This window comes from Ipomoea nil, unplaced genomic scaffold (assembly GCF_001879475.1).
Source record: "Ipomoea nil cultivar Tokyo-kokei standard unplaced genomic scaffold, Asagao_1.1 scaffold3231, whole genome shotgun sequence".
In the NCBI taxonomy this organism is placed as follows: domain Eukaryota; kingdom Viridiplantae; phylum Streptophyta; class Magnoliopsida; order Solanales; family Convolvulaceae; genus Ipomoea; species Ipomoea nil.
Genome location: NW_017619659.1, coordinates 744,985 through 772,512, shown reverse-complemented (window position 1 = coordinate 772,512; position 27,528 = coordinate 744,985). Strand labels below are relative to the sequence as shown.

At 40.7% G+C, this 27,528-nt stretch overlaps 3 protein-coding genes across 3 annotated transcripts; 2 read left to right on the top strand and 1 right to left on the bottom strand.

Annotated features, from left to right (window-relative positions):
• Window positions 1-4,775: 4,775 nt before the first annotated feature.
• Window positions 4,776-8,917, top strand: LOC109168900. The gene is made up of 11 exons (XM_019317754.1): window positions 4,776-5,615; window positions 5,696-5,902; window positions 6,156-6,260; window positions 6,384-6,500; window positions 6,604-6,681; window positions 6,789-6,938; window positions 7,252-7,487; window positions 7,566-7,746; window positions 7,853-7,969; window positions 8,347-8,484; window positions 8,588-8,917. Exons 1-11 carry the CDS (start codon window positions 4,776-4,778, stop codon window positions 8,915-8,917), a joined length of 2,499 nt encoding a protein of 832 aa, XP_019173299.1.
• A 920-nt stretch (window positions 8,918-9,837) lies between these two features.
• Window positions 9,838-19,294, bottom strand: LOC109168899 (protein FAR1-RELATED SEQUENCE 5-like). Its single transcript, XM_019317753.1, has 3 exons — window positions 19,093-19,294; window positions 11,472-12,285; window positions 9,838-11,251 (listed from the first exon to the last, which is right to left on the bottom strand). The coding sequence occupies exons 1-3, from the start codon at window positions 19,292-19,294 to the stop codon at window positions 9,838-9,840; spliced, it is 2,430 nt and encodes an 809-aa protein (XP_019173298.1).
• A 6,930-nt stretch (window positions 19,295-26,224) lies between these two features.
• LOC109168896 lies at window positions 26,225-27,208 on the top strand. Its single transcript, XM_019317752.1, has one exon. The coding sequence runs from the start codon at window positions 26,225-26,227 to the stop codon at window positions 27,206-27,208; it is 984 nt and encodes a 327-aa protein (XP_019173297.1).
• The last annotated feature ends 320 nt before the right edge of the window (window positions 27,209-27,528 follow it).

The following is a 27,528-nucleotide window of genomic DNA, read 5'->3' as shown; positions in this document are numbered from 1 at the left end:
AACTCTATGTCAGCCATTGGCTTCTTGGGTATAAATAATTGTTATGGCTACTGTAATCTCAAGACGATTCACACCACTACATACTAAAATATATTATCCTTACGTACGGCTTAGCAATCTTCAATTCCCCGTTGATCTATCTTTTTAATCTTCACAATTCCGATTAGCTAGGACTTGGAAGCCAAAAATGCACATAAGCCGTATGCAACCATAGCAGGCACATCGTCACCCCGCGCCAAGCTTCACGTGGCGGCCGCCCCTGGAGGCCGGAGAAGGTGATGGCCGTGGAGTTTATGTCGCGGGTGAGGCTGAGGTGATTCATCCCCGACAGCGACGCCGAGGTGCTGAGGTAGAGTTGGACAGCGTTGTACAGCTCGTTGGTGTTCACGCGGTCAATCTCAGTACGATGAGAAACAGTTGCAGAGGCGATGGAGCAATTTGACGGAGGCGCATCGGATCTCCGAGAGAAGCAAACCGGAACAGTTACTAGGCGTTGGCGGGAATGTTGATTAATAAAGCTTACATGCATGACACTCCATCTCATATGTTTTATTTTTAATAAAGCTTACATGGACTCTAAATCACCAGGAAATCAGCGCCATGTCATTAGTAAATTGAGAAATTTATAAAAAATTATAGGTAAAAAAATAATGATTTATGAATCGAAATATACATTTTAAAAGGTCAAGTGCGGCATGAATAATCAGTTCATGGTGCGGGATGAGACTTTAATTTAAAAAATTCATTCATAGTATGGCAAGGTGCCTGGGATTGAAGCAGAGTTCTTTACTTTGTTCATGCAAGTCATTTATTGATTTCAATTAATATATTATTATCTCATGTCTCAATTCCTTGATTCCTCCCCCCCTCCTCCCCACCAAAATCAAAGAAAATACATATTACAGCATTGCAATTTAATAGCATGAAATAATCCACTTCTATTAAGCATTTAGTCAGTTCATTGTGCTTTGGCAGATGAATCTCTTTTCTTCTATAAAAGTTTTCAAATGTTAAGCTTCATTTACTGCCTTCAAAATATTTAATTCAAGTTATAACAAGAGAGAACCTCGAAGCAGGGAATACGTCATGCCCCTTCGTAGGGGCCTAAGGCCCGATCTATTTAAGGTTTACATAGGTCTGACTTGTTTAATAAAAAGGTTAGATTTGGGTCCATTTTGAAGCCTATTAAAATAAACAGGCCAGACCTATTTATACCAAGTTTGGCCTTCAGGCCTACAGGCCTAGCCTATTTACACACATATTTATTTGTAAGAACAAATTGCACTTTTGGTCCTGTGACTATTAGGGCACTGATAATTTGAGTACGTGACTTTCAAAACTCTCAATTTAAACCTTTAACTATGTAATTATTAGCAGATTTGGTCCTGTCGGCCAAATTGCCGGCCAATTTTTACCGAAAAAATTAAAACTATTTTTAATTATTTAATTATGAGGGCAAATTGATCATTTTAGAGAGTCTTCTTCTTCAATTGCTTCAGTTCCCGCTCCTCTCGTTGCGACTCCATCGCCATCGCCTTCCTCCGCCGCAGAAGCTGAGTCGAGGAACTGGCCGGATTCGGAGCCGCAGTCCACACGTGCTCCCGGAATCAGACGGAGCAGAGGCGGGGATGAGAGTTTAATATGTGATGGTGTTTTGTACTTCTTGATCTACTCTACTGGAGGTGGCCCTCCATACAATCGTCATGGCTTAGTGACTTATAATCTCATGAGCAGATCAACCCATGGTTTACTAATGCGGAGTTTCATTCCAGTGCCATGTTCCCTTACTTGTGGTCGCTTGATGAACCTCAAGGAGAGGTTAATAATGGTGGGAGGGATTGGGAAACCAGACCGACCTGATATTATAAAAGGGATTGGGATATAGGGTCTGAATGGGAAGGAGTGGCAAGAGATTGCATGTATGCCACACAAGTACTTCCAAGGCTTTGGTGAGTTTGATGATGTTTTTGCTAGCAGTGGCAGTGATGACCTGGTATATATCCAGAGTTACGGAGCCCAGCTCTTCTTGTTTTCGATGTGAACCAGAAACAATGGAGGTGGTCAGTGAAATGCCCCTCATTTATATATTTTTATCCAAGGAGTTTTGGAAAGGTTTACATATGTGGTCTGTACCGGGGGATGACTGTCTATTTATGAAAATGGGAAACAGATTATTATTATTATTGATTATTGATTATTGATGTGATATGGATTACGGTAGTATGTTAATAAGTTAGCATAGGAGGTTTGAATGTGACGCTTCTGGAAAAGGCTTCAAAGTCACCGGGAATGGCAGGCAAAAGGCTTCAAAGTCACCGGCTCCGTTTGCGACCTGTCGTCCAGGGAACAGAGGTTACTCGATCAAAACAAAGCAACTAACACGATAATGTCGACCGTTATAGACCATACGAAGTTAAGGATAGCAGTGGCGGTAGTGGACGACGGAGACGGCGGAGGCATGGCGATTGAAGGCGAGGGAGCGGCGGTGGCGGCGACACTGGACACCGGAGAAGCGGCGGAAACAGGGGACGACTCAGCTTCTGCGGTGGAGGAAGGCGATGGCGATAGAGTCGCAACGAGAGGAGCGAGAAGGAAGTGAAGAAGAAGACTCTAAAATGACCAATTTGCCTTCATAATTAAATAATTAAAAATAGTTTTAATTTTTCCGGCCAAAATTGGCCGGCAGGACCAAATCTGCTAATAATTACATAGTTAAAGGTTTAAATTGAGAGTTTTGAAAGTCACGTACTCAAATTATCAGTACCCTAATAGTCACAGGACCAAAAGTGCAATTTGTTCTTATTTGTAATATTAAGTTAGTATATAATTATATATTCCCTTTTATACCTAATGTATTTTTATATTTACAATATAATTTCAAGTATATATATATATATATATATATATATATATATATATATATATATATATATATATAATTATCAAACCTTAACCCGCCACGGGCAAATTATTGTATGGACCATAGTCCACACAATGTTATGTGGACCATAATAAAATGTACATTTTTAATATACTAAATGTATATTATTTTTGTATTGAATGTACATTATACAATATAATGTACACTCAGAACAAAAATAATGTACATTCCCTGAATATAATGTATATTATTTTTGTACTGAATGTACATTATTTTTGTACTAAATGTACATTATTTTACAGTAGACAAAATATGGTCCACACAACTTGTGTGGACCATGGTCCATACAATAATGATTGCCCTCCACACATTCAGGTAAAAACAAGGTTTAAAATACAAACTTGTGGACAATATTGAACCATTGGATGGTGAGATTTAATGGTCCAGATTCGTTGAAGATTTTCCGCGTCTGAATAGTGTTTTTACGTTAAGGGTGGGGTTTTTTTTTTTTCTTGTGGGGTATTTATGGTATTTTGTATTAATTTGAGTCCTAGTCAGAATTGTCCATATTTCATTCATCCACGCGCAAGACTTCTCTGTTTCGCCATTCATCTCGCTGCTAAGCTGTGCGTGCCTCACGTTTGCGGTCTTCGCGTCTCGTTTCCTCTCGCGTTTTTCACTTCCACGGAGCAATGGTAGAACGTGGGGACCTCAGGGCGTCGAAGAGGCGGGGACCACCGGTCCGAGGTGTCGGCCGAGGTACGACGTCTATTTTTTTCTTTTTTTTTTTAAATTTTTTTGGGGATTTTTTGTGTTTCTTGCGGTTTTGTTTTCTGTTGTTCGTTGTTTTCTCCTTTCTACGCATCGATTGTATAACAGGGGTGGAAGGGGTGATTTTTCCCTGGTTTATTCATTAATTTGGAGCTAGGGTTCATATTTTGGGGGTTCTCTTGCATGTGTTTGCCCAGTTAATTCCTTGGGGTTTTTTATTAGTATGCATTAAGTAGGAATGGGAATTGTTGCTGGGTTGTTTTATTTTTAGCATTTCTGCCATTTTTTTTTTCCGGTGGTTCTGTCGTGTTCGGGATTTGGGTGGGGGTGTGTGTGGGTTGTTTGGGGTTTGGAATTTGATTGTTTTGGCTTGTCTATTATTGGTTTGTTGGTATGGAAATTGTGGCTTTGGGTTTTTGTTCCTTGCATTTCGTTAGTTCTTGTTTTTTTTTTTTTTTTCCAGAATTCTGCCGCCATTAGGGGGGTATTTGTATGCTTGCATTGTTGTGTTTACTTTCACCTCTGTTTTGCATTTGTTGTTTGATATTAGGACTTAATTTTATAACCCTGTCGTGATGCATATTGTACATGAGATACTTCTATTCTTTTTTTTTTTCTACTTTCTGCTGCCAGTAGGGGGTTGGGGGGGGGGTGGGTATTTGTATGTTGTGTTTAGTTTCACCTCTGTTTTGCATTTGTTGTTTGATGTTAGGTCTTATTTTCAGAACCCTCTTGTGATGGATATTTTACTGCTTCTATACAGACATATCTTCTTGTACATGGAGATAAAATAATTGTATATGTTTGATGTTTTAGTTTTTTTTTTTTATTTCATATATACACATTTTATTTCCAGTTTATTTTTCTGGAAAACTCCTTGTATGTAAACAAATCAGCAACAAGTGTTGAGTTGTGCACACGTATGTCTGCCTGTGTGCACGGAGTAGTGGTACATTCCTTGTTGGTGTTTAGATTACTGTGGTGTGGGTTTTTTAATTTGGTGTATTACTTCTGTAAATGTTGGCTGTGTAATTGCAATTTATTTGGATGCAATAATTACTTTTGTTGCGTGTATTGTTATTTCATGTTTGTGTGTCTTCGTGGTAGTTGGTTGCGTATGTCGATGCGTTTTTTTTTTCTAGCTAAGAAGGTTAAGGTGGCGCAGTGTGCTCCTGGTGGCCCTTTAAGTTGTTTGAGTGATGATGATTTTGTTTCACCGCCTTTGGCTTTTTTGGCGAGATTGCAACAAGATCCATTGTGGAATGGTGCTGATGCTGTTCCCGATGATGATGCATTGTCTGAGCAGTCTGTTGGTGGGGATGTTTCTGAAGAGGGATCTGATTTTCCTACTATTAAGTTTCGGGCACAGGCTACGGCGCTTGTGGATTCGCTTGTAGATTTGTCAACGCAGCAAAAGGATGATATTAGGAGCTTGGGGTTTGGGTCATTGTTGGATTTCAAGGTGGCTGAGTGTCCTCCCCGTCTTTTGCATTGGCTTTTAAGTCAATTTAATGGCCAGACGAGGACATTTGACCTTGGTGGTGGTAGATCTTTGTCTGTCAGTGAACACGATGTTGAGTTAGTGTTGGGGTTTCCACGGGGTCATATTGAGATGGCAAAACGTGATAAGCATCATATTAGTAATTTGTTGAAACACTGGAGGGGTTTGTTTGAGAAGGTGAGCCATAGGGTGACTGCGTCTCTTATTGCAGAGAAGGTTATGGGCGAGGTGAATGGTGGGGTGTGGTTCAAGAGGCATTTCTGTATGTTGGTGGTTTCCACGTTGGTGTCTTCTATGAGCAACGGCTATGCTAATCAGATGTACTTCCAGTGTTTTGATGACGTTGGACGCATTCGCGATTTGAATTGGTGCAAGCTTCTTTTGGATTCGTTGGTTGAGACGCAGGATGCTTGGAAATCTGGTCGGCATAAGTGCTTTGTTGGGCCTGCTGAGTTTGTTGCGGTATGAGTTTATTTTTTATTTTGTGAGGGATTTATTTTTTTTGTTGCATGTTGCCGTAATTTGGTGTGTTTATTTTTCAGTTGTTTTATGTGGACCGGGTCTTGCCTTTTGAGCGTTCTGTACCCCGTTTGTTGCCCTCATTTCGGGGGTGGACGTCTGAGTTGTTAGCTTCCCGGGAGGGTGCGGAGATAAGCCGTGGTGGATTTGGGGTTGGTGTCATTGAGCCCCCTATGGTTGTATTTGAATCGCATGCTGGGGATGTGCATCATCCTGATTTTGGCCCCAAGGTAAACCTTTTTTTTCAGTTTCTTATTTTTGTTCTGTGTTCTGTGGTGTATTTGTTTTCGTTACATTGTGGTTCGAGTTACCAGTGCACAGACATTTGGGTTATTGTGCACGTGAGTACGTTTAGTTGCAAGGTTGTTCGTTTCATTTGTTTACGTAGTGCCGTCATGTGGTTTACTGTTGTGCACATTAGTTTAATCTTGTGTGCGTATTTGTTTCATGCTGATATATGCGCTTCTGTTTGTGTTCCCCTAGACTTTTGAATGCGTGGTTGGTGAGGTTGGTGCTATGTTAGAGAGTTCCATTTGTGGGTTGGCCGATTTCTTCGCGATGGCTCGTGGTACAGTTATGGAGGCTGAGGTTTGTCGGCAGGTGTACGGTCCTATTTAGCCCCGTTTGCGTGAGTTGGATGCTGAATTTCGGGCCATTGTTGGGTCTGTGAGCTTGAGTGATGTTCCGTCTTTTAGCCTTGGTTTGACCCAGGATTTTGGGTTCGGGGGTGTTTATGTTAGTGGTCCGGATGCAGTTACTGAAGTGGTTAACAATATTGCTGCGGAGTGTGTCGCTGTTGAGCGTGACGGGGGTAATGTTATGGATGAGGTAAATGCATTTTGTTCCCGGTATTATACGTTGGTTGTTTGATGTTGTTTAGTGGCTACTTTTGTGCTGTTAGTTGTAATGTATTGGGTGTGTTCCTTTGTAGGGCGTGGGGGATGTGTGTGCTGAACAAGCTGCTGTTGGGGTGCTGGGTGATGAGGCTGTTTTGGCTGAGGGGGGCGATGTAAATATTTTGTGTTCCCCTTACTAACTATACGTTGGATGTTTGAAGCTGTTTAGTGGCTACTTTTGTGGTGTTTGTTGTAATGTATTGGGTGTGTTCCTTTGTAGGGCGATGGGGATGTGTGTGCCGAACAAGCTGATGTTAGGGTGTCAGATGAAGATGTGGTTTTGCCAGAGGGGGGCGATGTTGGCATTGGTGGTGTTGGTTCAGGTTTGGGTGTTTCCCCTATGTCGGACTGTGCACCATTCAGTACCCCAGTGAGGTTCGTTGTTTTTGTTTGTGTTCGCAAACATATTCTGTTCATAGGCCTCAGGTTCTGTGCATACTGGTTATTATAGATGTGCGTAGCAGATGTTTGTTTTGGTGATTTCTTTTTTTAAGGTGTGTTCTGATAGCTGATGTAGACAGCTGTGGGATTTGTGGGTTATTTTAATTTTTTTGGGGTTGCTGTGTGCTAGTTTATATTTGTAATTGTGCACGGACGTTTTGGATTTGTAGTGGTTCCTTTAAATGTTTATGGGGTTGTGTTTGGTGTCATTTGTTGTTGTTTGTTTCTTTGTTTCATGCCAGGAATGTTTAAAAATTAATGTGGTTTCTGAGCCCACGTTGTCTGATGGCCCGGTGTGTGCGGCTCCGGTGAAAGCGGTGCGTCCCGTTATGCCTCTTGGATCCGTCCCCCACGTTGTTGCCGCTCCTATTCAGTATGAGTCAACAGGCCCAAGTGAAGCTGTTGCGTTTCCCATGCCTGACCTTCTGGAGGATGCGTTAATAGTGAATTGGTTATTGGGGGGGTCGCCTGCTGACATGTTAGTTTACCGGTTTTGTTTCTTATGTTGGTTTGCATATTCGTTTTATTCTTTGCACTTACTATTTGGTTATATTAGGGTTGAGACTATATTCTGTGTTGGTGAACGGACTTTGTCGTGGGAGAGTTTGCTGTCGCTGACACCGGGTTCTGAGGTTGATGTTGGTGTTATAGATGCTTGGTCAGCTGTGTTGAATCGTCGGGAGGCTACTAAGGGCCGTGCGTCACCCTCACGGCTTTTTGCTTCGACGTTCACGACGGTTAGTATCAATTCCATCACTTCCATTTCATTTTACTGTTGGTTGCTTTGTTTGGGGTTTTTGGTATCCGGTTTTTTATTTGTTTTTTTTTTTCTGTATTCTTTAGTTGTCTACAGTGGTTGATACTTCCCATCCCCCGGAGAAGAGGTTAGCTTGGTTCTCTGAGCGGTTGAGGATGGACTTGAAGTTGTCACCGTATGAAGATATTTGTGAAGTTGACATGGTATGCTTGATGAAGTTTTGTTTTTTCCATCTTAGGTTTGTGTGTTTCTGTATGCTCGCACGTCCAGTCTCAGGTGTGCGCACTGCACAATTCTTATGTGCATACTATTATAACATGTCCTCACCATATGCAGCCACCAAGTCTATTAGTATTTCAAGTTTTCATACATGCATTGTGTGGATACTGTAATGCCATATGTATATTTTTTAATTATTATTTTAGTATTTTTCTAAATAGCATTTAGTATCTTGGTGTATATCAGGTGTGCACATTGCACACTTTTTATGTGCGTACAGGTTGAGTTCATGTGTTCGGTCTGATATTTTGGTGTACCACTGGATCACACCCGAATGCTTTTTTTTTTTTGTCGTGTGCAGCTGTTTTTCCCAATTCTACGGCGTGGTCACTACTTCTTGTTGTGCCTTGATTTCCCCCGGTTTCGTTATGAGATTATTGACAATGATTCTAATCCTAAAGCAAAGGCGTTGAAATATGGCGATTGTATTGAGGATTTGGTTAGTATTGCTCTCTGTGTGCCCCTACTCCGCTTTTGTTCTGTTTGTGTTATTTATTTATCCAGTTTTCTATAGTATGAGCGTTGAGTATTTTGGATTTCAGCTAGGGATGCTATCTAAATTCTTTGAAGTTATTTCTCCTCCGCGATCTACTGCGTGTGTTTGTGTGGAGTCAAAACGGTTGCAAATGCCTTGGCGGGATTCAAAGAATAAGGTTGATTGTGGTGTTTTTCTCATGCGGCATATGGAATCGTATGTTGGCCAACGTGTTCGTGATTGGGAGTGTGGTCTATTGAAGGGGGACACCCGTTCGTTGCACAAGCTTAGGCTGCGTTACATGTCAGAGATTGTGATTTCAGTTCATAATGTGCACAGGCAGATCAATCTTTCTCGGGCGTACCAGTCCATATCTGCTCCTCTTCCACCTGTGTAGACTTGTGACCTATTTAGTTAGGCATTTTTGGCTTTTTTGGGGTTGTGTGCACCCAGACGTTGTAGTTGTTTTTAGAGTTTGTTTTTGGTTCTGTACGCTGTTCTCTCCCGCTGTGGTGCGCACTGTGATGTGCTATTTCGTGGTTGTGCTTTTTACTCAATATTTGCTTATATCCAATGCTTATTAGTTTATCTTTTTGCATGGTATCCTAATTACTGCTCCCTTTAATGTTTGTGCAAATAAGTGGGTGCCTGTGTGCACTGCAGTGTAGCTTGTGTGCGCTGAGTGTGCGGTATATATACTTTGGTATGGGATCACGTTCGACCATGTGTGCACCGCTGTGGCGTGTTTCTGTGCGCGGGGATTATTTTCGATCATTTGTGCGCGGCTTTGTGGTGTATGTGTGCGGGGGTTTGTCTGTGAACTTGGTGTGTAGACTAATAGTTGTGTGCTTGGACTTATTTCCCCGGGTGCGTAGGGTGGTTGCTGTGTTTTTTTTTTTTTTTTTTTTTTTTTTTTTTTTTTTGGTTTAAAACAGAATGCTACGGATTAATGAGTCCATGTACTCAATGGGTGTTCATATTATCCAATTAATGAGTTTTGTGGTTGTGTGCACCGCTATGATGTGTTTCTGTGCGCGGGGTGAGTTTTTGGTCACGAGTGGGCGGATGTGTGTTGTAGGTGTGCACGAGTGGTTGTCAACTTGGCGTGTAGACAATTAGTTGTGTGCTCGTACGTATTGCCCTGTGTGCTAACTTACGCTTCATAAAATCGAATTAATAGCAATATTGTGCAGTTTATAAATTAATGGCAGTGCGCACATCGTATGTATAACAAGGGTGCTTCATATAAATAATGGTGTACGGTTCGTAATCGTAAACTAAATTGCATTGTTCACTGTTTATAAAATAAATAGTATTCTAAACTTCGTGTGATGCAAGTTTATCTGGACAGGTGCGACTGTTGTGGCCTGGCAAGTCGCATATATTGCATGTTCGTCCTTTTTTCTGTTGTTTATTTGTGATGGCTTTCTCTTTGTTGCTTTTGAGTCTCTTCCCACTTCCTTTGTTCTTTGCCACTTGTGGTGGTTTTATTTGTATGTCTCCTGGTCTGCGTGATCCTATTAGTCTTTCGAACACAGATTCGTTGTTGCCACTCTGTTGTGTTTGTTGCGTCTCTCTTTCTAGATCTTTTTTCAGTTGTTGTAATGTTGCCAACATTTTGTCCATTTTGTCTGGCCAACCATTCGCTAATCCAATGCAGTTGTAGAATTCGTTCCATAGCTGATTTGCAACTTTTGTTGTTTCATTCGCCTTGATAATATTTGTTCTTCTTGCCCATGGTACATCGTGTAATGGCTGTGCACGTGCGTCTCGTGTCCATCGTGGAACAATATACTTTTGTGGGATTGATTCGTACCCTCTTGTCTTCATCACCAACAGTGCATGCCTGCACAGTATACCGACACGGTTGAAGTGCTTGCATGCACACTCTATTTGCTCCTTGCTTGGGTTTTCTGTTACTTCAAACATTTTTCCACGTTCCTCAACTTTGTAAGTCCATATATCACCTACGGAGTTTTTGTCGGTGATGTGGCACGTGAAACTGGCATCCCATACCTCTTGTTGAAATTCATAGAATATGTTTATTGTGTACACTCTCGCAGCGTGCTTCTCAATACTCAAAGGGGTTTTAGTTTCAGGGTATGAACCTTCATTTTCTGCAATGAGTTTTAACTGTCTATGTCTCTGTTCTCCAATTGCACTGTTGTATTGTGCCATGAATTCTACCAAGCTACAGTGGTGGTTTGTAAATTTTCCAAAGTAGCTGTTTTCTGATTCTGACCGTGATGTCGTCCTTAGCAGTCCTCCCATTAGTATGTCGTTGAAGTATGCTGGTATCCACGAGGCACGCGCCTCGTACAGTTGTGCAAACCACCTATGTTCTTCAAGACTGTAGTCCTTCATCAGTGTTGTCCATTTTCTCTCAAATTCATCTACGGTCAATGTGTCATCCCATACGGTATTATTCAGTTCCTTTTTGAAGTCTGCATTATGCCACAGTGCAACCCCTACCTTTTCTCCAACTTTTGACATGATGTGCCACATACAGAATCTGTGCCTGGTTGTTGGCATAGTTTGTGGTACTACTATCTTTAGTGCTGGATCTTGGTCGGTTGTAGTACATCTTGGTGTGTATTCCATGGCTGCCTTGAACTTCATGACTAGCCACTCATATGACTCTACATCCTCTTTCGCAATCAAGCCAGCCCCAAATGTAATGCTTCTTTTGTGGTTATCCACCCCAGTGAAAGGGACGAACACTAACTTGTACCTGCAATGTAAGCACGGTTGCAATTAGTAGTTCGCAAACTTGTTGTGGTTGTAGTACCAGTGTCCTGCACGCTACTGCGCACACAAATCTGGTACATCAAGCACACGAGTATATATATTATATATATATTTTTTATTAACATAAGCAGTGTATGCGCACATCTTTTTTAGCATGCATGCACAGTCAGTAGGTATCATATGTAATGAAGTGCGATATTTACCTGTTTGTGCTGTATGTAGCATCAAATGACATGACGTCTCCAAAGCATGCATAATTCCTCCGACATTCTGCGTCTGCCCAGAATAACCTAGTTAATTGTGCTTCTTCGTCTATGTCAAAATCGAAATAAAAGTCCGGGTTGTCCTCTTTTCTTTTGAACATGTCTTCTATCAGCATTTGGGCGTCCGCCTCAGCTATGTAGGCCAATAGGTCCCGTCTAAAATTGCAGAAGTCAATGCATGTTGCTCCTATATCTGTGAAACTGCCCACCATCTCTTTGAACAGTCTGAATGCTTTTGTGGGTCCTATGTTTGCCTTTGCACAGTGAGCCAAGAAGGTTTTGTGGCCGATGTCAAGTTGTCTATTTATCTTTAAAAAAGGTTTGCCATTGTCCGAGCACAGACAATGTGTATGTCGTAGTTCCATTGCATGGACTATATACCCACCAGTTTTGCACTTTGTCATTACCATACGTGTCTTACAGCCTATCCTGTTGGACACTCTCCTTCGTTTCTTTTTTTCTTTTGAGCTATTTGTTGACTCCTTCCGTTTGGCCTTGTAACCCTCTCGTGAGCATAGCATATATTTAATTGACACTTCCCCGAATCGATTTCTACGCTTTGTGCCATGCCTAACATCAAATCCTGCTTCCTTAGCGTATGCTTCGTAGAAATCAATCCCGATGTCTACTGTTTCGAATTGCTGTCCTTCGTATGGTGTCATCTCTTTTTCTGTTGCCGGTGTGTAGTATTTTGCACCATCATCACGGATTTCCATTGCGCACTGTGTTTCATAGTGGCTACATTGGCCTTGACCTGTTCAACACATGAAATACACATTAGTTTTGTAGTCCGATAATTTTCGCAATATGTGCATGTTTGGCTTTCTCTGTGTCCAAGGTTCTACTAGGATGGTTCGCTTTGTGCATTTTTCTTCCAGGGTTTTTAAATGGTTTCTGTTGTGTGCACACGTCCCCCCCCCCGTTTGTGTGCACCTCACCCTAAACACATGCAATCCTTTCTCCTAATTATCCAATGGCTGTATAACTTTTCCTGGGTGTTTACTACTGCCGTATGGTGTCTTCTAGGTGTCCCATTGATGTTTCTACATCTGTGCACGGGTGGATTGTTTTATTTTCACTGTAGCATTGGGAACTTTCGTCACTGTACGTAAAGTTTGTAGTATCCTATGTGTGCGTGTGACTATCTGGTTATGTGCACGGGTCAGTAATCTTGTTTCCCTATCACCACATTACAGTAATCATGTCGTGTTCATGATTAGGGTTTCCCATTACTCACGGTTTGTCCATGTTTTCCCCAATACATAAATATATACTGCACACAATAATTGATTATGAATAGTAACTGTATTTATGCGCATACTTTTCAATAATAATTCGCTTTCTATTCTACATCTATCATAATCAAGTTGTGATGTTTACCTGGTACTGATGGTGGCGTCCCTTCCATGTTCGCCTCCTTGGTTGTCGTACGTGGCGTCACCGGTCCTCCTTGTGTTGTCGTGCGTGGGGTCGCCGGTTTCTTTCTATACACGGTGTTTTCCGTTGGAGTCGTGGATCGCGGTGGTCTGGGAGTGCCGTGTGTATTGCCTAATAACTAATCATACTAGAATTAATATTCTTTATTTTAGGTTGCATATCAGAATCGTAGGTTTGCCTTAATTAGGATTCAGATTGTTTGTCTAATTTGCCCTTTTCATATGTAATTGTCATCGTGGCAGTGGTTTCTCATCTTGCATCTAGTCCATTCATCTACTCTAATCTAATGGCCAATATTTGTCCTCAGGTTTGTATTTTAAGGGTGTTTGCATGTGAATGGCTCCATATATATATATATATATATATATATATATATATATATATATATATATATATATATATATATAATTATCAAACCTTAACCCGCCACAGGCAAATTATTGTATGGACCATAGTCCACACAATGTTATGTGGACCATAATAAAATGTACATTTTTAATATACTAAATGTATATTATTTTTGTATTGAATGTACATTATACAATATAATGTACACTCAGAACAAAAATAATGTACATTCTTTGAATATAATGTATATTATTTTTGTACTGAATGTACATTATTTTTGTACTAAATGTACATTATTTTACAGTAGACAAAATATGTTCCACACAACTTGTGTGGACCATGGTCCATACAATAATGATTGCCCTCCACCTACAAAATCGCATTCTAAATTCAGATTCAACTATAAACATTGTTGTTAATCCTATTATAAGTGTTCTTATTGTTTAATTATTCTTACTATTAAATATTTAATGAAATGTCACGACTTAATTATGTGAGTTGATTGTTAACTATTTATGAGATTATATAGGATGACAATCAATAATACAATTGAATTCATTCCTAAACAAGTTAACAAGCATGTTGAAGTTGTGACTTGTTTTATTTTATTTCATATATGTTTTAATACTATTATGTTTGCTTTTTGGTGATATACTTATTAGTTATATGTTAATTTTGTATTAGCTAGGTATATTTCTTAAATTATTTAAAAATACTTATTAAAGTTTTTTAAAAGACTTAATATATAGGTTTTAAATTTGCTCAAAACAAAACTTACTTTGAAGCTTTTTTGGCAAATTAGCCGGAGTACGCGCGTTGCGCGTTGTGGAATGATTATAATTGATGCACAATGGTGGTACAATTTAATTGTTTTGGATTACAAAGACATATAAGATTTGGTGTTTGTTTTTGGTGTGTGTTTTGCTTTGATTTGCAATGCGTAATACAAATTTATACGGAGTATATTTAACTATAATTTAATGCGAAATAGGTTTGGTTTGTATTTGTACACGTTGAACAGTTGTTTATCGTTGTAACATCCCCGAATTTCAACAACTTTTAAAACTTAATTTAAAGGGATTATCAGTCTAAACATCAACATAAGAAAAGTGAAAGCTAACTACACAAATCCGGGAGATGTTATGCCACACCTACACAACATTAGGTGCACAGGGAAACGATAATTACTAAGCAGTCTAACCGTTCAACTACTTAGGCTCACTTGCCTCAACAACTAACTAAAACAAGCCACAAGGAGCTACACTAACTAACGATCTGCTAGCGCGCTCTCCAAGATGCTACTCAAAACCTGTAAAGCAACATAAAGATAGGGGATGCCACCCAATCAGCGAATATTGCTGGTAACCCATCAACACGCATTAAGTAGCATATATAGATAAGTATAAGTCAAAACCATTTTCGAAATGGAATACAGTATATATCATTTCAAAAGCCATAGAGAGAAGTCAACTTCAAAGACTCATTCACACTCTCAAGGAAAAAGGAAATCAACATCCTTACGACAACAACAAGACAAGCATACCAACTGTAACCAATACAACTCAAGATGTATTCTACTGATCACAAAGTAGAATACATCAAGACATGCTCATTAGCAAAGAAGGTCAGATTCACACCATAACGGGTTCCAAGTCCACATAGGACACTATTACACCAAGTCATATACCATGGAGTCAGCACCATGGCCCGATTCATAGTGGATCAGTGTGGATGGCTCCAAATCATCAACAAACATGTATCACGTAGTCATCGCAATGACCCGGATCACATGCATAATGTCATCGCAATGACAAGGACCGCAACCCAGTGGAAACAGAGCTAGCAACTTTAAGTGTATACACCCCCTATTGAGATTCCAAGCTCAACGGGTTAGTTACCATCTCTGGCCGTGGATCACTCAAACACATCAAGAATATCACATAGAAGCCAACAATCATTATTATCAAGTGAAAATAGGTTTTGTGTAGCATGGGTTATCTCTTGTAGACCAAGAACACCTTCTTTAACCTCAAATCAAGACCAAAGCTCCTCTGGATCAACCTAGCACTTCACCCACCACTAGATCTTCTACAAACTTCCAAAACCCACAAGGTAGAAGAAAGATTTAGAGAAAAGATGGAGGAATCTTGTGGAAAAGGTAGGGAAGGATAGATATTACCATTCCTAGCCTTGTAGTGTTGGAAAGTTGGAATCTTGGTGGAAGACTATGCAAAGCTTGGAAGTTCCCTTTTTGACTTGGAGAGCAAGCTAGGATTCTTTTAGAGAGAGGTTGGAGAGTTTTTAGAACTTTAGCTAGCATGGAATGAAGACAAGAGGTCTTGCTAGGGCAACATGAGCACCTCTCACTAGTGAAAAGACCAAGTTACCCTTACTAAGGTTTGGATGAATAAGGGATTGAGGTACAACACACAAGGCACAAGGTACACCAAGAAGACTAGTCAATTTCTAGTCCTTCGACTATGAAATTTCAGGATTTTAAGAAGAAGTTACCAAGGAAGGCTAGGATTAACTCCTTAATTAATCCCAATTAGTATTTAAATTTACGGGGTGTCACAATCGTAGGGAGGTCTATGTTGTCCATTCAGCTTTTGTAAAGGGTAAAAAGGTCATTTAATATGTGACTTACTCAACACTGAGTATATATTTGGGTTGACATAGCAATTTTGAAAGGTAATAAATACAGAGTATATATTTGGGTTGGCATAGCAATTCTGAAAGGTTTTTTTTTTTTTCTTTCTTTGTAATAGAGTCTGTAATGGAGCAATTCCCACCCGACGATGTATGGAATTGGAGCAGCAGAGCACCGACTATTTGCACGAAATTTGTACACATTAGAGAGTGTCAGCAATGCGGCAATCAAATGTGTATGAAGACGTCGTGGACCGATCAAAATCTGGGCAGACGATTCTGAAAATGTGTGGATGTGTCAGTAAGTAATATAACATATTTAAATCCATGTGTTTGACAGTAGCTAAGAATTTCGCTTTCTATGTCTGTTGTTTATTTTAGGCCAGGAATAGTTGTGGGTATTTTGAATGGGCAGATCCTCCAATGTGTGCAAGAGCAAAGGCGATCATACCAGGACTATTGAAGAGGATAAATCAAAATGAAGAACAAATTGAAAGGCTTAATTTTATGTTAAAGAAAAAGGGCGGTTCGGTCGTTCGGATGTTGTGGTTGTAGATCGTTTTTAAGTTGTGCATTTGTATTTGTACTTAGTATATTGTTAAGTTATTATTTTTCATAGTAATTCTGTGATGGACTGATGTAGAAGCTTGTAGTGATTCGAAACGGAATGAATATATTGAAGGCCGGTTTATGTTGAATGTAATCGAACGGTGAAGAATTGTAAAGGTACAAGGATGGTTAATAGTTTTAGTGGTTAACAAATTACTTATTTGAAATTATTAGTCATTTGGTATTTTCTTTATGTGGACATGAATTCTAAAATTTGGTCGGGGTGAGTAAAAATAAATAAATAAATAAGTAACCCTCAATTATCTAAATTTATGAAATAAACAGAGGAAAAAAAAAAGGGAAAATAAACGACGTCGTTTGGATTATTAGTCTGCGAAGTGTTGACCGGCGCGGATAATGGAAAAAAATGTGTCGACGGTATGGGGTAACAGTCCTATATATAAGGTTTATATTAAGGTTTGTGAACGGGTGACGTTCTTAAAACGGTCGAACACAAACTTACGCTTGGTTTTGTTATGGTGACAGTGATAAGTACATAATTGTTCATATTTATACCCCATGTCTTTCGCATATTTAGCCTTGTTTTGCTTATGAAGTGTCACTATGTTGTTCAAAATGATCTTTATTTTGCTCATTTGATCCATTATGCACAATTCATTATCTTTGAGTAGAAATGAAGGATTTTAGATCATGGTGGATGCATTTGGAGTCAAGGGGAGTCAATGTGAAGCTAAGAAGATGGATGCAACACTTCCAAAGGAGCCAAAGAGTGATGCTTTCAATGGTGTTGATCATATGGACAAATTAAACCAAGGCAAAAGTGGAACAAGTGTCAACAAGCTGAAATTCTCGCATGGATTGGCCACTGTTCTGTTTTCGAGCCATATCTCGGTCTAGAAGTATCCAAATTAAGTGATTCTTATTCCATTGGAAAGAAACCTCAAAGGGCTACAACTCCTATTCAAACATAAAAGCCTAAAAAGGAATCCACAATGGTCAAAATCATCCTTGAAGTTGAAGTTCCGAACTTACAGATTTCGTCTAAAATTGATCACTGTTCGGTAATTTGATCGTATCTCGACCTAGGAATGTCTAAATGAAGTGATTCTTGCACCATTGGAAATAAGACTCAAAGAACTACAACTTTCATGAAGACATCAAAGCCTAATTCTGAGCATAAAGTGGTCGAAATTAGCCTACAAGTCGGAGTTGCGTTGCAGAGAAGAACTCGACGCGTCGAATCTTGGCAGTAAGGTCGCGATTTGCATTGTGTAAATGCTCGACGCGTCGAGCTCCCCGCCTCTGCTCCTTTTTAGCTGAGTTTTCACTCATTTCTACTCGGTTTTGAACCCCATTCGAACCCTAACTATTTTCTACTCTTTCCTTTCATATTTTAGTGTTAGATTAGGTGTAGATTTAGGTTCTTTATCATATTTCAAGCTTGTATTCAATGATTCAACACTTGGATTTCAAAATTTACCATCCATTTCTTAGTGAAGTTTTCTTCTCCCTTTTATCTCTTTATCTTGCACTGTTTATGCTTTACATTTGTGTTTTTGTGTTCTTTATGCTATTTAATCATGAGTAGTTAGTTTATGGGCTTGAGTTAGGGTTGTATTATATATCTTGATGCTTGATTTGTGATTATTGCATAAAGGGGATTTTTGCCTACCTAGGGTTCTTGAGTTTATGAAGGATTTGTATTTGTATATTGTTAATGCTTGGTGTACAACATTCATTGGCATGTTTTGGAGGATTATTGGCCTCAATGAGAGTTGGGTCAAGATTCCAAGCCACTCCTTGCATAAACCCGATTTTTCCTATGAAAATGGGGGAAATTGGGGGGTTTTAGATGCTTTGTGTTCTTGAAGAACTTGGAGTTGATTCATCACGAGAGTGGGACAATTCCTTGTTCTAATCCTTGTTAATTTGCTCACGTGAGTGGCTTATAGACTAGGATTCCTACTTGCATCCCCTCTATTCCTTGGTTGTGTGATTTTCCCCAATCCTTAGGTTGTGCTATGAATCTAGAAGATAATGTTCCCTAGCTTGAGTCCTATTTCTTTATTTTGTGTTTATCTTTGTGTATATGTGTTAGTCTTATCATTTCCTTAAACTTGAAGTTTGCTTAGCTTCTTGTTGGTTTCCTTATGCTAGTGTCTAGTTTATTGTGATTGCATATTGCATGCCATATCCCCCAATCCCCTGAGGACGATATTTCACACCCGAGCTCACATCTTATTTTTGCTACACATCAAAAATTGGCGCCGTTGCCGGGGATTGGCAATTTGGTAGTTCTATGTGATTGCTTGTGTTACTAGCATTAGAGTTTAGGGAATCTTAGGAGACTAAGTTTTGTTTTTAATTATTTGCTTATTCTTCCTGTCAAGTTTACTTCATTTGGTTTGATTGAAAGAGATTTTGCAAGATGGACCAAGGAGGATATTATAACTCTCAATCTTATGGGGGTTATGGAGACTACATGCCTCAACAAGGATACTACAATGCCCCATCCAATAGTCCTTGTACAACTCAAACCCCCCCTCCAAATAGCTACCATGATGCTCAATTTCAAGATCCTTACCCACCACAATCCTACCAAGACTTACCTTGTCATTCCCAACCTCCATACCATATTCCATATCCTCAACAATACCAAGATCCCCAATATGCTTTTTATGATCAATACCCTCAATGTTCACAAGACTACAATCCACCTCAACATCATTTCCCACCACAAGATTACTCTCCAAATCCATATCCATCACACATTCATTACACACCACACCCCCAAGACATTCAACCTCCATATGATCATCACACTCATTCACCAAGTGTTGGGAGGTATGTAGTAGATGAGGAGACCTTGGCATTGGCTAGGCGTTGGGGAGTCACTATTGTACCCGATGATGACATTGAGGATAAGGGCTATCCAATGCGACCAAGTGATGATGAATATGCCAATAATCAATGGGAACCTCAAGAACCACTCTATCAAGAACCTCAACAAGAATTCAAACCATTTGATCATGATCCGGAGATGAAGTTTATGATGGCCAACATGCTTAAGCAAATGAATGAGCAACAAGTTCTACTAGACAACATGATGGCTAAAATACAAGGTTTGACAACTCAAGAACCCGTTCAAGAATTGTCTTCCAATGTAGTTGTTCTACAAGAGTTGCTCTTGCCAAATGAAGGTCATGTGGTTGAAGAAAATAAAAAGCGAGGTGAGGACATTCATGGTGAAGATGAAGATGATGAGGTCTATGATGAATGCATTGAGATGGACACGCCAAGTTGGGGAAAAAGTGTAGAATTGCAAGAGAATGGTGATAAGGAGCAACTTGAGAATGATTCAAGGGAAGAAGTGATAAAGAATGATGAATTCGATGGAATGTGTGACAAAAACAAGGAATGCCCTTCGTTGGATGACACTCCCTTGGAAGAGGATGACACAAGTAAAGATTTTCGTTTGCGAAATGTCTCTGAAAAACTGGGAAAACTTGATCGTCCTTAGGTTTGTACATGTATACGGTTGTGGAGATTCACCGCCGGTAAACAAAAAGGATTCTTTTAACGGTATCTTTCACGATGAGGAGGTTTGTTATGCATAGATTTGAATTGATGTTATTTTAATCTGTATCGAATCTTGTTTGTATTGACAGTAATTAATGTGCAAAACAAAAATAGGGTGCTTTCGTGCACGTACGCATTCCTACTTTGCATGTCAGCAAGTATGCAATGAAATTCAAATTAGGGCAATTCTACCGCATTTTCAACTTCTCGGTTAAGCCGAACATGTTTAAGCACAAGTCGACGAATAAGAACTTTATGTTGGAGATCGGCGCCGGGACAATTGTCAGGCCTTTAAAAAGCGAAAGTTTACTGAATTTTACATATCCACTAAACGGTCAATTTTCCTTGATCTTCAACTGTAATATTGAAAATAATGTTTTTGGTGATAAATTGTTGCTATGTTTTTCTTCCATAACTTGGTTCTGAAGCATTTGGTAATCTTTATATTGCTGTATAATAATGGTTAAACAACAGGTGAAGCAGCAACTGTCAGTTCGACTGGGAATAGTGCATTGCAAGATTTAAGGAATGTTCCGATGCGGATAGTTGAACTTGAAGATACTTATCGAGAAAGGAAATTAAGTGTACTTTATTGACATATAAAGTTAGGTTGTTTATTCCTAATGTTATATTTGCCGCATAATTGTAATTATTTTGTTTTGTTAATTTTTGTGTGAAATATGAAATTATGAAGACTATTGATTTGATTTCTTAGTGTAATGCTGGACGGTGGGCGGTTGGGATATTTCAGGGGTGGACTGCTGGTTTGAGACGTGAGAGGTTAACGGTTGGTTTGAGACATGGGAGGTTGACGGCTGGTTTGAGACGGTGAGCGGCTGGGATATTTCGAGAGTGGGCTGCTGGTTTGAGATGGTGGGTGACTGGGGAATATCCGAGACGGTCGGCTGGGAAATTTTGAAGGGATGCACTTGATTCGACACAGTAGGCAGCTGAGAAATTTCGGAGGTGACCGGCTGGGGAAGTTGAGTGGTTGGCAATGATGCTGGTGCATTGCAATAATTTGCCGTTAGTGCATCAATCGTTATACTGTAGACCAAGGTCCTCAGTATTAGAATGAGGAGAATGTAAATTGATTCACTGGAAAAGCACAATACAATACAAGGTTTATATAAGGAGATCCTAACAGTTCTGGACTAAAACTACAAGAGAGAAATTATAACAGACTAGATTAAATCAAATAGACTAGACTAAATCAAATAGAATAAATATAATACAATACATATAACTGTTATGCCTTAGTACTCAGTGCACTGTGGACCCTGATCCTATACGACGTCGTTTCGAACTTTAATTTTAACGGAGACCGTTTGTTTTTCTACACTTTAAGCGTAAAGATTATGTACCTAAAATTGATTAGTAGTTGTATAACACAAAACATATTGTGTGTTTTATTTACGAATTTATGTGTTGTATTATGAAATTATGTGCCTGTAGAACATAAATTATTTACATAAATCGGATATGAGAATAAATAAAATAGAAAACATGTGTATGCATCTCGTAGTAAAATAGAAAGCATGTGTATGTATATCGTGTTATGCGTTTCTGTACATCGTGTTATGCAATTCTGTACATTAAGCGTAAGGATTCTGTACATGAAATTGATTAGTAGTTGTATAACACAAAACATATTGCGTGTCTTATTTTACGAATTTATGTCTTGTATTATGCAATTATGTGCCTATATGACATAAATTATTTACACAAATCAAATATGAGAATAAGTAAAATAGAAAACATGTGTATGTATCTCATAGTAAAATAGATAACATGTGTATGTATATCGTGTTATTTGTTTCTGTACATCATGTTATGCAATTCGATCTGTACATTAAGCGTAAGGATTCTGTACATGAAATTGATTAGTAGTTGTATAACACAAACATATTGTGTGTCTTATTTTATGAATTAATGTCTTTTATTATGTAATTATGTGCTTATAGGACATAAATTATTTACATAAATAAGATATGAGAATAAGAAAAATAGAAAACATGTGTATGTATATCGTGTTATGTATTTCTGTACATCATGTTATGCAATTTTGTACATTAAATGTAAGAGTTCTGTACATAGAATAAATTAAAATTTTGTGTTGAAACATTAAAAATGAAAAATTACGAAATCTGTTAAAACTTAAATATCAAATGACGTCGTTTATAACCAGCAGATCTGTTTTCAACTTTCCGAAAACTATAGGGTTTCTCTCTCTACCTAGGGTTTCTCTAGGTCTTCCGGTCGATCTTTCGACGTTTTCTTCGGTAGAATTCCGACGCAGCGAACAACCGCGACTCGTCCCCTGCATGCATGATGGCGTCTTTGCCGGCGGAACCAGACGTGGCAGGTTTGACGGCCAGGTGGGCCGATATTGTGCTCGAAGAAGAAGCAACGGCTTTCATGCAGGTTGAGGAGGCTGCTGCCGAGGAGGGGGGCGGCGAGGTGGAGGAAAGTTGGGGGGTGGTGGGAAGGTTCTTGACACGGAAGCTAGTCAGGTTGGAGTTTATGAGTCAGGTCTTGGCATCGGTATGACAACCGGTGAGCGGGGTCAATGCAACGGAGGTGGAGCCTGGCCGATTTTTGTTTGTTTTTCATCATGTAACGGACATGGAACGAGTCCTGAATGAGGGTCCCTGGTCTTTTGATAATGGCACGCTGGTGTGTAAACAGGTCCCTGACGGAGTCATGCCGGTTGATGTAGTGCTGGATACGGTGGATCTATGGGTCCAATTGCATGGTTTGCCGAATGGATACTCGTCTAGTCGGATTTTGGAACAGATTGGAAATTTCTTGGGTACGTTTCTGAAGAGTGATGATCGTTTCGATAATGCCCCGTGGAAGATGTTTCACCGTATTAGGGTTTCGTTGCCTGTTGATAAGCCCTTGAAAAGACGGATGAATTTTATAAAACGGGACAAAACAAGTTGTTGGGTCATGTTCAAGTATGAACGCCTTCATACTTATTGCTATTTCTGCGGGATGCTAGGGCACTCGTATCAGTTTTGTCGCGGGGCAAGGGACTCGAAAATGCCGGTGGAGGAGTATTTGTATGGCCCGGAGTTACGGGCAGGAGGGAGCCGTGGCCCTAGGCCGGTGGACGGTAGCTGGCTTTTGTCGTCGGGGCGGCATGCCGTGGGGCGGAAGCCGCAACCTGATCGGGTGGCTGTGGGACGGTCTCCGGGTGGTGTGAACCGGACCGAGGAGATGGTTGAGGCGGAAGTGGTGGCGGTTGCCAAGCGGCGCCGGGGGGAGGTGGATGGTGAGGGACGAACGAACGAAGGAGGGGATATTGTTATGGCCGAGATTTCAAAAAACTTGCAGCTGGCGGGTTCTGGTTCCCAGACCCGCCAGGATCAATGAGTACCCTAAGTTGGAACTGTCGTGGCTTGGGTAATCCACGGACAGTTCGGGAGATTGTGGACATGGTGTCCCGAAAGCAACCCGACTTTGTATTTCTGATGGAGACTAAAGTGGCACGTGATCATGCAGAGCGATTACGTGTTAAGATCGGTTACGAAGGACTTTTCTATGTTGATAGTGATGGGTTAAGTGGTGGTATAGCGTTACTGTGGAAGAAGAATAGTACGGCTCGGCTAATCAGTTACTCAACGAATTATGTGGATGTTGAGGTAACTATCACTGGATATCCAGAATGGCGAATGACGGGGTATTATGGTTTTTCAGAACGAACAAGACGTGCTGAGTCATGGGATCTCTTGAGAACTTTATCAGCTAGATCTAACCTCCCGTGGGTGGTTATTGGAGATCTTAATGATTTGTTATATTAACATGAGAAGAGAGGGGGGAATCCACATCCGAATAGCCTCCTACGCGGTTTTGGGGAAGCTCTTGACGACTGTGGGCTCGCCCAGATGCTTATGCATAGATATCCGTATACATGGGAAAAGGGGAAGGGGACGGAGAATTGGATGGAGGAGAGGCTTGATAAAGTCCTGGTAAAGTATGAGTGGCGTAGCATGGTAACTGGGGCCAGGGTGATGAATTTAAGGACTCGAAAATCAGATCATTCGGCCCTCTTTCTGGGAATTCATGAGTCCTTAGGGAGGAGTGGACCTAGTAGGAGGGGTTTCCGGTTTGAGATGGCATGGTTGCATGATGAGGGGTGTAGGAATGTGGTGGAGCAGTCCTGGCAGGAGGGAAGGGGGCAGGGCCTGCAGAGCTGTATTCAGTATTGTGGGGACCAGTTAACACGATGGGGTGGAGACCGGTATCACAAGTACGGGAAACGAATTAAAGAGCTGACAAGAGAGCAATAGCGACTAAGGGGGCGCACTGACCCGGCCTCGCTAGCTGAGTTCCAACGCCTAGAACAGCAGCTGAGTTGCACTGAAGCCCAGGAGGATGCCTACTGGAGGCAGAGAGCCAAGCAACACTGGCTCAAGGAAGCGGATGCTAATACGAAGTTTTTTCACAGGTATGCCTCTCACCGAAAAAAGAAGAATACTATTTCTAGATTAATGAATGATGATGGGGAGTGGGTGGAGGGGGAGCCTATGAAAAATGTTATTTTGCAATATTATAACCATATTTTCTCCTCTGGAGCACCGGGAACTGGGGAGGATTTCTTTGAGGGGGTAAATCCGTGTGTCACTCAGGCACAGAACGAGTCGTTGTTACGACCCTTTGAGTTGGAGGAGGTTAAGGATGCACTATTTACAATGTTCCCAGATAAGGCACCAGGCCCGGATGGAATGAATCCAGGGTTTTATCAGCAATTTTGGGATGTGGTTGGGGGGGATGTGACGAGTTTTATTGTGAATTGTGTTGAATCATGTGATTTCCCACCTAGATTGACCGATACTGATATTGTTTTGATCCCTAAGAAAAACACCCCTGAATTAGTGACTGGCCTGCGCCCTATAGCTCTCAGTAATGTGATTTACAGAATCTTGGAAAAAATGTTATCTAACAGAATGAAACCATTGATGGAGGAAATAATCTCTGAGTCACAAAGTGCCTTCATCCCAGATAGATTGATAACGGATAATATCCTATTGGCTGCGGAGGTAGGACACTTTTTGAATAGGAAGCAGTGTGGAGTGGGGGGATGGAGTGCTCTTAAGCTGGATATGGCAAAGGCATATGATCGTGTGGAATGGTCTTTCCTTAGAAAGATGATGCTGGCTTTGGGGTTTCATGGTGGTTGGGTGGAATTAATTATGAAGTGTGTAACCTCAGTTTCTTACAATATTCTGGTGAATGGCTCAAGATGTGATCCTATTGTGCCAACACGTGGTTTGAGGCAAGGGGATCCTTTGTCCCCATATCTATTCATTATTTGCGCAGAAGGTCTATCCCTATTATTACAGCAGGCACATACTGTGGGGTCACTACATGGATGCAGGGTAGCCAGAGGTGCTCCCCCAATTTCACACTTATTCTTTGCAAATGACAGCCTCTTATTCTTTAAAGCTAATGTGGAGGAAGCAAGTGGAATCAAAAGATGCATATCTGTGTACGAGGATCTGTCAGGGCAGGCAGTAAACTATCATAAGTCAAGTATATGTTATAGTAGGAACACAAGTATGACTGATAGGGAAAATGTGGCTCAGATTCTGGGAGTGACGCAGGCCCCGAATTTTGGTAAATATTTGGGACTCCCCTCTTTTGTTGGAAGGCACAAGAAAGCAGTTTTTGCATATATTGAGGACAAAATCCGCCAAAGGATTGGATCATGGAATAAGAAGCTGCTGACTCAGGCAGGTAAGGAAATTCTGTTGAAAACAGTAGCACAATCTATGCCTACGTTTTCGATGAGTGTTTTTTTGCTGCCTATATCTGTGTGTACGGCAATAGAGAGAACTATGAATCGATATTGGTGGGATTCTGGAACTGACAGATGAATACATTGGAAGGCTTGGGATAAGTTGTGTATCCCGAAAAAGTATGGAGGATTGGGTTTTAAAGACTTACGTGCGTTTAATCTAGCAATGCTGGGGAAACAGGCATGGCGGATGTTGACTAAACCAGAATCTTTAGTGGCTCGTGTGTATAAAGCCCGATATTTTTCTAAGGGATCTTTTTTTGATGCATAGATAGGAAATAACCCCAGTTTCTGCTGGCGAAGTATTATGGCAGCAAAAAGTATAGTTTGCAGTGGGGTAAGGCGCAGAATTGGTAACGGGGAGTCTACATTCATATGGGCTCACCCCTGGTTACAAGATGATCATGACCCTATGATACAAACAGAAATGCCAGCACAGCTGCAGGAAGCCAGAGTGGCTGGTTTGATTGATCAACAAACGGGCACATGGGATTCCTCAATTTTAACAGATTTATTCCAACCCAATGATGTGGAGAATATTATGAAAATACCTGTATCCCCGGATTATGATGACACTTGGTACTGGCATGGAGACCCGAGGGGAATATACTCTGTTAAGAATGGATACAGGCGAATTGTTGGAAATTATCAAAATAGTAATGGGACATTTGCAGAATGGTTGAACCTTTGGAAGCTCAAAATCCCCCCAAAATGGAAAATGTTTCTCTGGAGAGCCATTAGTGATATTTTGCCAACCACAACCAACTTACTTATAAAGAGAGTGGATGTGGATCCACATTGTGCCATGTGTGGAATATCTCAAGAACACACAATGCATGCCCTAGTGTTGTGTGATTTTGCAAAGAACACTTGGGAACAATCCAACCTTACGATCCCCAACATTGACACAAATATTTTTCATGTTTGGTTTGGTGAGCTTTTAAATATTCTAGACTCTGATGGGATATTATATGCAGCAGCAATTCTTTACAATATATGGAGAGCAAGGAATATGGCGGTTTGGGAAGCAAAGTTACCACGACCGATCACCATACTCAAGATAGCCGCTGCAGCCAAGGAGTCGTGGACCCGGGCGCATCCACCACCCGTAGCCCGTGCTGCCCCACTGCCGACCGAGCCGCCTTTGGCGCAGGAGAATGCCGAACTGAGCCATGCCGAGCCGCACGCTGCCGAGCCGCAGTATGGGTCGCCCAAGAGAATTTGTTATGTCGATGCGGGATTCTTGCCAGAGAGGCAGAGACAGGCCAAGCTGCGGGGGGAGCTGTTCTAGTAGATACGGATGGAGCTTATGTTTCGGCTCACGCCGGACCACTCCGGAATTGTGCCTCACCGCTTATGGCCGAGGAATTAGCATGTAAGGAGGCATTATCATGGTTGAAGGATCGGGGAGAACAAATTGTCGAGATATACACGGATTGTCGAATGCTACATCGCTATCTTACCACACCAACCGTTGCGTTGCGTACATACCTAGGCTATCCCATTGACAGCTGCAGGCTGACTGCATCTTTATTTCAGTCTTGTTCGTTTCATTTAATTCCTAGATTAGATAATTATTTAGCTCATGCTTTAGCTACTACGGCTTATCAG

Coding starts and splice junctions, on each gene's coding strand:
- LOC109168900 (XM_019317754.1), top strand. CDS start 4,776: ATGCGTTTTTTTTTTCTAGCTAAGAAGGTTAAGGTGGCGCAGTGTGCT. Junction 5,616..5,695: donor GGCCTGCTGAGTTTGTTGCG/GTATGAGTTTAT, acceptor TTTATTTTTCAG/TTGTTTTATGTGGACCGGGT. Junction 7,488..7,565: donor GGGGGGTCGCCTGCTGACAT/GTTAGTTTACCG, acceptor TGGTTATATTAG/GGTTGAGACTATATTCTGTG.
- LOC109168899 (XM_019317753.1), bottom strand. CDS start 19,294: ATGGATTTGGAGAGTAATCTTGTGGTGGGAAATGATGTTGAGGTGGAT. Junction 12,286..19,092: donor TCTTGAAATTGAGCATCATG/GTAGCTATTTGG, acceptor TGTGTTGAACAG/GTCAAGGCCAATGTAGCCAC. Junction 11,252..11,471: donor GCTACATACAGCACAAACAG/GTAAATATCGCA, acceptor CTTACATTGCAG/GTACAAGTTAGTGTTCGTCC.
- LOC109168896 (XM_019317752.1), top strand. CDS start 26,225: ATGGCAGCAAAAAGTATAGTTTGCAGTGGGGTAAGGCGCAGAATTGGT.